We start from the raw sequence: 12,961 nt of genomic DNA, 5'->3' as shown, positions 1-12,961 counted from the left end.
GCAAACTGGCCTATTTGTTCTTGCAATTCTACATAATTTTTTAACCTATGCTATTTTGAAATTTTTGCATGGAAGTTTCTGACTTTTTGCCACTTTTGAATTAGAGGTGAGTTAAATTGATCTTGGATTTTAGAAGTGGGATTTACTGTGCACTTAGCTTGGCAGATCCAGAACAACTGTGAGAATTTCCTGTCTAGATGAGCTTGTAACGATGTGTCCAATTTCCCTGTTGTAGAGAGTGCAGGTGTTCCTGGAAATTTCACATACACGCTAGGATCCTGAAACCTACCTGAGCCATGGTCAACTGCTTGAGCTTTGCCACCAAGATTTTTGAAAGTTTACCATGGGTCTGTTCTTCATAAAGCAGAAGCTCACTTGGGCACATACAACCTGTTGTTCTGTCCTTTGGATCTGGCCCACAACTAGTGTTTTCTGATTCTTGAATGATTCTTTAGATTTAGCCTGTGGTCTATATTTGTAAGCTTTATTGTAAAGCTTTAAAAAAATAGAAAAAAATCCATAAGGTAAGAATTTCATGGCCAGGAATGTAACAGTAGATGGGAACTCCATCAATGAATCCACCTTGTGTTAATCTATTTTAGGTGTCAGATAACGCCTGTCTTTTTATTTGGATGTTGTGGTTTGCATTTGTTTTGGTTTAATTTATTGTAGTATTTAACTTGATTCATAGATTTATCTCTCCAGTTTGGTACATAGAATGTCTGTGAAGTACAATTGAATACCTTAATTGTTGCTTTCATCTATCTATGGAGATTCGTATGGTTTTATTCAGTCAGTTTGTTTTTAGGGTTGGCTTTATGACATTTTGATAATCCCACTTGGATGCCATTTAACAGGAAGGTGGCATACAATTTTTATAAATGGGTAGGCAAATTATTACTAATATTAAATGACACTGATAAGCTGTTAGTTTCAAAGTATTTCCATTTTAGGAAACTTTTAAAGTTGCATTTGGCCTCAATGAAATGATGGCATTTAAACCCCTTTCTTTTTGCTTGCTTTAGACGGAGCGTAATTGAAGCCGTTTATAACAGACTGAATCCTTACAGAAATGATGATGCTGTGAGTATTGGTGCTTTCCAGCCAGCCTGTCATTACTACCTATCTTAAACAATCCTGATTGCTTGAAAGGTTGCCATTCCTTAAAATATATTATGTTCATATAACAAAAACCTCCAGTTCTTTGTCATGGTCACTGTGCATCACACATATAGATACTGCAGCTGCACAGTGCCTGTGTTTGAGAAAACTCCTCTAGCTAAGCCTAGAATATTTGGCAAGAGTGCCCCCCCGCCCACCCCCGTTATATTAAATAGGTGGGCTCCTGCCATTTTCTCAGTCCACTTTCAACTGCTATTTGCAGTGCCTCAGGATCTCTAGCTCTTATTGTAGCCTTTTACCTCACAAGCGTTCTTTTACAACTCTTAATTCTTATTCCTTCTTGATCTTCTGAGATGCTTTCACTCTCACCTATTTCCCATTTTCACAACCTCTCCTTCCCACCTCACCACCTCACAAAAATTTAAAAAATAAGCCCTTTTATCATCTCTCCCCTTGTTATTCTTACCTTTTCTATTTGCCTCCTTTTCTCTCCCGGTGGCATTAAATTTGGTGTTTTGGAAATGTGCAGAATGCAGAGTTAAAATGCCGTCTACCGATGGCCATTCTCCTTTTCTCTTCTGCTTAAAAGAGGAACATCATGTGGACAAGTGCCCACTCTTCCAGGCCTTCACCAAGCAAGCCAGGAAGAACAGGGCTGGTTGCCTAAAGATGGAAATGTGGAAACGTGCTCTTGTTGCTATGAAGGATGTTGGCGGCAGCAAGGGTGAAGGCCCCTTCACTTCAAAAGAGGCCATGAAAAAGCATCCATCGACTGGTGCTCCAGGCAAGCTGAAGCCAACTTCAACAGCTTTGAAGCCATTGACTGCCACAGATGTACCTAAGAACCGCAGAGAAAAATGAAAGCACCTTACATCCAAGGGCCACAAAGAGGCTAAAAAGCCTTACAAGCCTAAACTTAAGAACACCACTCTCCCGTTCGTTCTGAGTGTCATGGCTCGCCAATCCATTCAGCCTCTCTGGCCACCTTGTCTGCTTCAAGTCACACTACCAGCCTGAGCCACTCTGTCCTTCCCCCAGCTACTCTGGCTTGATCAGACCGCAGTAGGGGCCACCCTGAATAGGTGGGATTGGCATCATCCTCTGAAGGGGAGATTCACTGGGCCATTCTCCAGCTGTTCCGGCCTCCCTTCCTAGATCTCTGCACACATTACACCATGAAGCGAGTATTGAACCAGTCCCTCAGACACCTCGTCCATTTGGTCCTGCATCAACTAACCCATTCCCGATATCCCTTCATCATTCCGTGGGGGACTTCAATGTCACAACCATATATAGGGGGAACCTTTACTGGGCTGCATACCCATTCCCAGTGCAGTACTTCCCTCATGGGAACGTGCTACGGACTCCTGTGACTGCACAGGGCCACCAGCTCCAGCCAGACCAATGGAGCACTGGTTCCCACCAGGATCACTTTGACGTCCCAAATCCTAGCCGGGCACCTCTAACATTCTGCAGCCATCCATTCAGCAGCACCCTGGAGGTGTCCAAAGATCCTCTCTATCAACCAGGTCCTAGTCATCAAATCCAATGGACTACACTTCCGATTCTCACATGGCAGGCTCTGCGGAGCCCGTTTCAACTTTGCCAGATAATGCAGCCACCTCTGAAGACCTGGGATCCCCAGGAGAAACCCTTGGTCACTTTTCTGAGCAAGTCCTCTGGCTGACCACATTGTTAAGCATCCAGGTTCAGTGAACTATGAAGCCTAATGAAGACCTCATCTGTGAAGTGATCCAGATGGAGGACTCAGTTCCAGTAGCAATACCATTCATACCAACACTGGCCAGAGCAAAGAAAGAACCCTGGGAACTTCCCAACCGGCCGCATCCCACCCTCCACTGACTGGAAGGGATGTACTGGGTATAGGAGAGATACATTCCCTACCTTCTGCACCATCCACACCTGATTTCCATCATTGTTGAATCCACATAAGGAAGGCTTCATGGAGACCATAGAGAGGGTCACCCCTTGAACGCGATGGTATGACGGATATATACCGTGATGAGCCCGAGCCTCCGTATCTTGAATTACAAAGCTCATTATGGTGAGGTAGCAGGTCTTGTGCCAGAAGATGGAGGCTTTGGCTGCTTTTCTTCCAGATCAACAAGAGCTCACCAGAGCCTTCCTTACTGAAGCAAAACAACAAATTGCTACTGTGATTTGAGGGGCTTGAATATTCGGGCAGCTAACCTCCTTCGGGAGACATGTTCCCAGATCGAGAGCATGCTGTTCGATAGAGAAGGTCTCTTCCATGCCCACATGGACAAAAGAAGGCTAGAACTACATATGGGCATTGGCCCATTCTAAGTGCAACTAAGGGCACATAAGTGGCCATGGGCCTGACCCTCCTACTGCCAAGACTTCCACACCAGACATCCAGGTCCCTATCATGAGCATCCTCCATATGGACAGCAACCACAAAACCGCCAACACCATCGAGATGCTGCTTGACCCCAGCAAGGCAAGCGACAGCTTGATGCCAATAAGGGGCAGTGCTGATGGGTAGCAGGAACCAGTTGCTTAAGTAACATATCACCCCCAGTTGGGGAAAAAGATGGCGGTCAGCGGCCCATTTTGGATCTGCAGGGAGTAAACTGTTTCATCTCACTCAAAAGTTCTGAATGGTCTTCCTGCAAAGCATTATGCTGCTATTACAAAAAAGGGGACTGGTTCGCATCCATAGATTTGAAGGATGTGTACTTCCACATCAGCATCCATCCCAACTACACCCACTTTCTATGGTTCCAAATTGGTACTGAGTTCAAGATGTTACCATTCAGCCTATCCATGGCACCAAGAGTGTTCACCAAATGCATGGCTCCAGTGTGTGCATGTTTGCAACTCCACAGAGTACATGTTTACTTAGACAACAGGTTGCTAGTAGCCGATACAAACAGGACTTACTGTGGTCAATTGAAACCACCTGCACTATTCACTGCTTGGGTCTGTGCATTAACATTGAACAATCCATGCTTGCTCCTTCATAAACTATTGTATACATTGGAGCGGTCCTTGATTCCATGTTGGCTTGAGTGTGCCTACCCTGAGACCAGATGGAAAAACTCATGGCTGCAACCACTGACCTGCACACCAAACCGTGATCCTCCATTAAAAAAATTCAGCTACTAGGGCACATGGCATTTCCTATACTGACCCTCCATTCCAAACTTGCTGTCCTAAGTGCAGGGCATGCTACTATACCCTGACATTCAAAGGCTTACCTGATGGCATGGCTGATTTCTTAATGACCATGCTTACTTCCCTGAACCCTCTCCAATTACAAGTTCCTACACCTGTCCAAAACTCCATATCTAATATCCCATTTCTAACAACTTCAAAAAACATCTCCATTGAAGCTTCCCTCAGTAATATGATCGATTATTTGACAGCCACAATGACTGGCTTGGACCCTTGAGTCTGAGCTATTCTACAAGCTTCACTGTGTCCTACCACTAGACACTCCCATTCAACTAAATGGACAAAATTCAGGAGTTATGTGAAGGACCACTCCTTCGACCCAGCTATGGGAACCATTCAAAAGATACTAGAATTTTTGTGCTCCCTACACCAAAGAGAATGTAAACCAACTTCTATCAAGGGATACCTGTCCACAATTTCCACCTGTCCCATTGAGGGCTACTCAACTTCCACCCCTTTCACATTGCTTCATGAAAGTTCTCAACAATCTAAATCGAGAGAGGTATTACTACCACTCTGTACAACTCTGGTGTGCCTGCAACTGGAGTATTGTGTTCAGTTTTGTGCCCCTCGTTACAGGAAGGATATAGCCAGGTTAGAGTCAGTGCAGTGTAGGGCCACAAGGTTGGTGGCTGGTTTGCAGGGGATGGGGTATGAGACGAGACTGAGGGAACTGGGTCTCTTCAGCCTGGAGAAGAGGAGACGCAGAGGGGATCTGTTGGCGAAATACAGGTACGTGAGGGGGTGTCACACGGAGGTGGGTGGAGGCCTGTTCTCCCCTGCAGAGGAAGGCAGGACGTGCTCCAACAGAGCAAAGCTCAGGGAGCCAAGGTTCAATTAGATGCCAGGAAGCACTTCCTGACAGTTAGGACCCCAAGGGTATGGAATGGGCTTCCACAGGAGGTGGTTGAGGCCCCATCGGTGAGAGTGTTCAAGGATAGGCTAGACATGCACATAGTGGACATGTCATGAGCGGAGCTGGCTGGAGCCAGGGGTCAGACTAGATGGCCCAGGGAACCCCTTCTGACTCGCTCTGTTTCTGTGTTTCTAAATCCTCCTGTTCGCTCTGTTGTCCCCAGTTGGAGTCTGTCCATTGTGTTGCACGCACTGACAAAGCCACTCTTTGAACCACTCATGACCATGAACCTGCACCTCGTCCCTTGGAAGGTCTCTTTTCTGGTGGCCATCACCTCAGCTCGCAGAGCAAGTGGACTCTTCACAGAACAGATAGATCCTCCACACTTGACATTCCACAAAGAGAAAGTGGTCCTCCATACTGACCCGCCCTTCCTCCCTAAGATTTCCTCCTCTTTCCACATAAATCAAGAAATAGTGCTCTCACCTTTTTACCTGTTGCCATCTATGGACATTGAGAAGACTCTTCATACACTCAACATTCATTGTGCACTAGCTTTCTATTGATCATGAACCAAGTGAGTTCACAAGACAAAACGTTCATTATATATGCAGACCACTCCAAAGGTGAGCCAGTCAGTCCTCAACACCGTGCCCACCGGACCATAGAGACAATTAAATTAGTGTACCAGCTAGCGATTTTGGTCTTGTTGGGTCACCCTAGAGCTTATTCCACCAGGGCGATATCAACATCAATGGCCCTCCAAATGGGACTATGATTGGATGCACCGTGCAGAACAGCTTCGTGGTCAACACCATCTACATTCATCTACCACTATTGACTCAATCCTCAGGCCAGACAGGTTTGGTTGTGCTGTGTTGTCATCTATACTTCAGTAACAACACCTCCCACCTCCTTTGATGGTATGCCTGCTAGCCATCCATATGTGTGATGCACAGAGAGCATGATGAAGAAAGCCAGGTTGCATACCTGTAAGTGTGCTTCAAGTGGTCATCTGTGCATTCACACAACCCACCTGCTGGCCCTATGTTGGTATTGGTGGATGTTTCTCTCTCTACCTACTGTTTACACAGTAATAGGACAGTTAGGGACCAAGACAAAGGGCAAACATCAGTCTCTAGTTGAACTAAGAAAATGGTGGGAGCCCAACTATAACGGGGGGTGGGGGGTGGGCAGGGATCCCACCAAAAATTCTAGGCTTATCTAGAGGAATCTTCCTGAACATAGGCACCGTGCAGATGCAGCACCCATATGTGTGAATGCAGAGATGATCACTCAAAGAATGACAGCTACAGGTATGCAACTTGACTATTTCCAAGATCATCACCCGATACCAAGATAATTCAGTATGAACACACAAACATTGGAGAAAATAGCTAACTTCATTTTGAGGGCAAGATTGTGAAATAATTTCACTGGGAAACTTATGTTGCATCTAAATCGCCATGTGTCGTGCCGCAGTGCAGTTCAGGGCAGCAAGTCCATAGTTGCCGTGTGCCTTTAGCATGCCCCTGCCTCAGCACTGGATTGTGGCTCACTGTTGAGGTTTGATGCTCGCATGGAAACTCACTACACAAATTTTCTGATTTCCTTAACTGTATTATCAATTACCAGGATGTCAACCATCTGCAGTCTTCCCATTTGCTGTCGTGGTGTTTTTGTCTCTACCTTCTTCTGTTGCAAACATGTTCACGCATTGTTCCTGTGTGCTCCAGGCACATAATGCATGGCACAAAAACAACCTTTCTTACTTCCGGAAAGCTTCTTTTCTGCTCTTTGAGAGATGTTATGGGGGCTGGGGCTCATGCATACAAACTAGGCAACTGATGAAAAGAGCCGCTAACCTTCTCCTTGTCAGCTTAGCATTCAAGTTAGCAGCAGGGACTGGTGGAAAAGTCTCTAGTGCAGTGTGGACACAACTTCTCTGTATAATTCTAATGATGTATTTGTAAAATCTGGAACGCTTCGCTCTGAATTGAAAGAAGAATAATTGAGTGAACTCATAGGAGTGAAGTCATAGCGGGGCTGGCGGCAAAGAAAAGAAAGAGGTCCTGTGCAGGGTGGATTGTATGCCTGAATTACTGAATACATCCTGCATGACTAAATCCAGCCCCATGTCACCCTCTACTTTAAAGTGAAATGTAACATAAGTAATTTAATCCTTCATAGAGATGTGAAGGCCAGGGTGACTTAATGGAAACTTTGGGCAGAAATAATGTTCTTAGAGGTTTTGATCAATTTTTCTAGGAATTGGAAATATAATGGGACAAGTGAGTTCTACACTTCCCAGCATTATAATGTGCCCTAATTATCCTCAGGAAAGGAGTTCTAGGGTTTTGTATGTTTTTTCCTGTTATGTATCATGCTGATAGCAAGAAGGTGCCATTGCAGGTGCAGAAAACACAAATGTAGTTTAGTTTCTTAAATTGGTGATGGTATCCGGTTCTCCCGCCAGCCCTTTCACTGGCCCAAACTAAGATGTTTTGGGTATCATTGGGTCAAGCAATTGAACTGTCATAAATATATCAAACTGTATAATTTTACATACTAAGTTAAGCATACTGTTTCAGAAAATTAAGTGTGCTACTGATTAGAAAATTACTTTTATATTGCAGTTCTCTGAATACATTGTTTTCTAAGAATGCTTGTCTCAGTGGCTTACTATAGCTTCAGAATTTCTAGAAATCTTGAATGTCTAGATGTCTGGTCCCCTCTTCAGAATTAATCTTGCTTTCAAATGCTAGGAGAGCAGGAAAACCCTTTATCTTTTTAAAAGTCTGAATGTAATACTGCATATCAGGACTGTGGCTAAGAAGTGGTGAGTTGCAGCAAAACTCTAATGCTCTTGCTTCTTTCATAGCATCCAGTTGATGCCTGTCTGCATCTGGCATTCAAGCCACTCTTCATTCGCACAGACCTGTTATGTAGTCCAGCAGTATCTTATTCAAGAATGGCTTAGGAGAAAAAAAAAAGGAAAATGGCAAACGGAGATGGTTTAAAAAAAAAAAAAACTATTTAAAATATACCTGGCCTGGTCCTTACATTTAAAAGTCTAAAAACTTCTTCCATTGATCCTGCAGAGACCTTTCTGGTGTGTTCAGGCTTTATGTAGAATGTCCATAGGAATAAATTTTAGGTTAAATCATTAGCCACAGTTAAATCTGAAATCTGAAGATAGCCAGCTTTGGACTTAATCAGTTGAAAATGAGGTCTGACCTCAGCAGTTGTGTTTATCAGGGCTCTTGTCCAATTCTCATAGATTGTTATTCCCAAAGTGAAGATCTTCACAAAGAAAAGAAAACTGTAATCCTAAAATTATCGACATATCTACCCTTTCCAGTCTGGATTATCCAGAAACTGCTGCAATTTTGGGCGCTCCAGACTTTAAAGGGTTCCTTCTGTTTTCTTTAAGGATTCTGCATCAACTGATGATATGTGGTAAATCCCGTCTAAGCTGTGGAGTTTACATCCATCCTTCTTATGGAAAATGCACCTGTGCCACAGTGACCCTTCTTAACATCCATCTTGAACCTTAATTGAAGGAAAAAGATGTGTTGGCGAAAGTGACTACAGCAGAAAACAGCAATCCAACATCTAACCCAGGAACTGGTTTTTATTTTTTAGAAAAACAGACTTCTGTAAAATTGAAATTGAACCCATGATGTTGTAAATTGGACTCTAGGCAATTTTATGTTGTATGATTTTGTTCTGTAAAGTGCAATTGTAGTTGTACAAATGCTTATTTAATAATGAACTGCTTTACATCACGTAAGATTAAATGAAAGGCTTTGTTTGTTGGTCAAGACAACATTCATCGAGCCCTTCCTAATGTTTGTGGTTCTGGATTGCTGGGAGCAGCATCTTAGCCAGCTAAATGCTCAGGAGGTGCATAGAAATTATGTAAATGATATTTTATATAAAAATAGATGATTGCAACTCTGGCATGGAAAATAACTGGAATACAGTTCATTCTCCATCAAACTTTTAATTGTTTCTTGTTTTTAATTCCTGTGGGGTCTAAAATTCCCATTAAAATATGTGAGACATTCAATAAAAGGAGGAGACAGGCTCGCCAACTGTGCAAGATGACCATAAATATAGATCATAGCTGTTAAAATGCTTTGATTATTTGCACCTTTTTAGAGCAAATCATTGCTGTCAATTATCAGTTGCATAAGAAGCTGTATCTTTCTATATTTAGTAGGAGCCTGCACTGGTTTTATTTCCCTGATCAGCTGGGTTGGCTGCTGTTCCAAGTAAAATATTTCAAATTCAATTTATCAATAAAGCCTGATTTAACAATAAGAAACCTAACAATATATGTGTAATTCCTTCCCCACCCCTCGCCCAATCTTCTAAAATGCTTGTAAATGAGATGTCATGTGGATAAATATTTTTTATTAACTACTTGCCCATTTATAAAATGGGAAGAACTCTTTCCTGTTGCCCAAGGCATGGGAACTCTTTTTTCCTGTTAGTGGGCATAAAATGTTTTGAGAAATGAAATGATCTTTTTACATGGTTTCTTGCAAGGTTTTTGCTGTGAGGGAAATCGTATGAGCTTTTTCTTGCCTCTTGCTAACACGTTTGTCAGAGCCCGACAATCTTACCTTTTATGGTATGTTTTTTATGACCCCATCAACTTAGAACAAAAATCCCATAGCAATTTAACAGTATGTGTGGTTTGATATGCAGCATGTTCAGAATATTTAATTGTTGAGATTAAATTCTAATTTTTTAAAAAAATTATAAAAGGAATACAACTAATTTGACTTGACTTTTCTCCTACTGAGCATACAGAAGTAACTGTTCAGATCAGTCGTGTGTTTGCAGAACTACTGTTTTGTGCACCTTGTATTTGTCTTTTTTTAGCTGAGGATATTGTACGATCAGTATGTACCTATCTTTAATCTTTCAGTCAGCAGAAGCCCCTCCAAAGGAAAATCAACAAAATATATAAATAGGTTGTAGCAATGTAGCGAGGTTTTTTAAAAAGGTGTAAAATATACCTTTTTATAGGAAGCAATGTATAATGCATTTTTTCTATATCTGTCTTTTTCCCTAACTTTGAAATATACATTTGTGTGTATATATAGCCTTAAAACTATTAAAGAGTTAGGGAGTGTTGAACCAGTGAAAAAGTAACTTAATGTCTCCAGTATAGCATTATACCAGCAAACACTTTATTTTCTTCCTCTTGTTTGTGTCAGGTGCTTAACCTTAACGTCATTGTATTCAGTTTGTACCCTGTTGAAGCATGGATGAAGAAAACATACGCACTATTTGTATTTATAAATTTATAGGAACTTTCGGTTTGAAGAACCAATCCCTCACCCTACCTACAAATAAATGCTTAAAATGTACAATTTTGCTGAGTTCAAACTATAAAGATGTCAGTTGTTTAGCTGTATAACCACCTAATCAAGAGACATGTATTTAAAATGCTACATGTTCAGTTAAGAAGGTTAAAATGGTTTTAGGGTTGGAAATAACTGGTCCTATTTCTGTGTAAACTGAAGTGTAATTCTAAAAATTGTAAAACCTCAGACTGGACTGTGGAAATTGTTTTATTATGTTTTAAAATCACAAGTGGAAAGCCATATGTTAAAATAATAAATATAAAATGTCAAAGACATAGCACATTTTAAAAACGTACTATAGGTGCACCCTTGTTTTTTTAAGAACACCACCAATTCTTCTGTTGCTACTTGTGCTATGAAAGGGGTTGGAGCAGGAGTGAAAGAGCCACAGGAGCTGTAGCTTTGCCCTACCTTATATTTGGCACTTTAAAAAGGTCAGAGCACTGTGTCCATTATGCTGTTTGCTGCAGTGCTGTGTTATGTATACCAAAATGAGATTAGATTCATATACTCAATTGTATCATCATCCTCTAATAAGGGCACTCATTCTTGTCCATTCGTCTGCAAAAAAAGAAAGCACTTTTCATTTTTGCAACTTTTTAAACATGCTAAAAATGTTGGAACACCTCAGGGGCAATGCAGCAAAGTTTTGAAGAATTGTGTGCTATTTATTTCCCTAAATTTAGAGGGAGGAATGAATGCCTGTGTGCTGACAAAATAAAGTAATATGGTCCAAAATTTACCCGTAAGATGTTAATATTTTATACTTCTGCTTTTTTACTTCATGTGCATGCTGCTGTGTATACCTTTCTTATCTTTGATGGCATTAAATTTTTGATTATTATAGTTTACATTTATCAGTGAGTTCTGACAATAGCCAGTGTTAACATTGTACTTAAGTAGTCCTAAACATTGATTTTTTATAGTAGCCAACAATGTTTAATTCAGTATAACTGTAAGAGTTGGTTCCACATCTTGTGGTTTACAAAACACTGATGTATATCAAGCTCCTGTCATGTTGCAGCTTTTAAAAAAGATAGATTTCTGCTTGTACATTGAGCATAATAGATGTGGAAGCATAATTTGTGTTAATTCCTACAACTATGTTATAGGGTTAATGTTTAGAATATTGCTGATTATGCAGCACAAAATCAGTATGATATGTTAAAACTACTTGAACTATTTCAGTGCCATAAATTCATAGTTTTACCCTGTAAGGCCCATACATGCACTGGCTGAGAAGTGTTAGAGATTTCTAACCTCATGGGTTAAAGCCTCTGGGGAGGAAAAAGTGTAACCAGTGTTTGGGGTATCAACTTAATATGGCAGTACAGGTAGTTCAGAACAGTAAGCTAAATTTCTTTCTGTCCCTTTCCTATTTCCTCTCTGAAATAGGTGAAGTTCAAGCTGGAGAAAAGAATCTCATCTTTCTGTGATGGAGTTCAGTGTTGCCCTCGCAGAATGCAAAATGCAGTGTAGAACAAAACAGTACTGATGCTGTTATGCAGAACTACACTAGTTAGAGTTGACAATAACCGTTCAAAGAGAGAGATTACCACAATAGGCCAGCCATTGGTGAGAAGTGTTTCATCTTTCATCCCTGAATTCATTGAAGTGTGTGGTGGAAACACTCTGCCTTCTCGTGCCCACAGGAAGGCAAGTTGCCATCGTTCTAATGCTGCTGTTAGCACAATAGTCCGTTTCTATTGTTTCCATTCATCTTGGTGGAACTGTGCAAAAAAAAAAAAAAAACAGTATTTTGCAAAAAGTGGTATTCCTGTGCTCCCTTCTTCCTCCTTGCACCCTGTGTGTGATATCACTGTGGCTGCTCTACCTGTAGCAGCCATTTATGTGCAGCAGGAGTAGAGAAGCAGTGCAATATCAGTTGATAAGTGCTAGACATTATGGAGGAGAAGCAGCAGCATTTTTTGCTGGTCTACCATTCAGCTCTGTGCTGGGTGGTTATGCACAGCTGTTTGCTCTGCTGTCCTCATCTGGCGCCTCCTTGTACCTATCCCCACAACAACCCAGAGGATGAGCTTGGGCTGAAAGGCAGTTGGCCCGTGTTAAAATGGACTCGGTTAATGAAACAGGAGGTTTATGTACTATGGCTGTTCCTGACTGCAGAAGAAGGATCCCAATTTGCTGGGTCATCCAGTGTATAAGAACTTAAAAGATCTGTTGGTTTGCATAAAAGGCTTGTCTAATCTAGCAAGTCGACAACCAGGAAGCTTGTGGGAAGCCCAGAAGAGGACAAGCGTGTGATCGTGCATGCATGCTTATGGTTTGCCAACAACTGGGTTCAAGAGGCGATAAATAGCTATTGTGCTGTTCATCGCCTTATCTTCAATTGCTTTTTCCTCTTTGTATGGCCATCTAAATT

The 12,961-nt window shown here is 41.7% G+C and overlaps 1 protein-coding gene across 4 annotated transcripts in view; it reads left to right on the top strand.

The window, feature by feature from the left end:
* PPM1A (protein phosphatase, Mg2+/Mn2+ dependent 1A) overlaps positions 1-11,316 on the top strand; it is a 44,493-nt gene extending 33,177 nt beyond the window's left edge. Inside the window, exons 5-6 of one of the 4 annotated variants that reach the window (XM_044435915.1) lie at positions 1,026-1,083; positions 8,559-11,316. In XM_044435915.1, coding sequence (XP_044291850.1) covers positions 1,026-1,083; positions 8,559-8,606 — 106 coding nt within the window. In that variant the 3' untranslated portion in view covers positions 8,607-11,316. Of the gene's footprint in view, positions 1-1,025; positions 1,084-1,711; positions 4,844-5,420; positions 6,165-8,558 lie in introns of those variants that run through there. The other 3 variants (XM_044435917.1, XM_044435916.1, XM_044435912.1) reach the window with 3 other exon arrangements.
* The last annotated feature ends 1,645 nt before the right edge of the window (positions 11,317-12,961 follow it).

The sequence above is a fragment of the Varanus komodoensis genome, unplaced genomic scaffold (assembly GCF_004798865.1).
Source record: "Varanus komodoensis strain SLA01 unplaced genomic scaffold, ASM479886v1 scaffold3, whole genome shotgun sequence".
NCBI lineage: Eukaryota > Metazoa > Chordata > Lepidosauria > Squamata > Varanidae > Varanus > Varanus komodoensis.
Note: the sequence above shows the minus strand (reverse complement) of the source record. Positions and strands in the feature narration are given on the sequence as shown.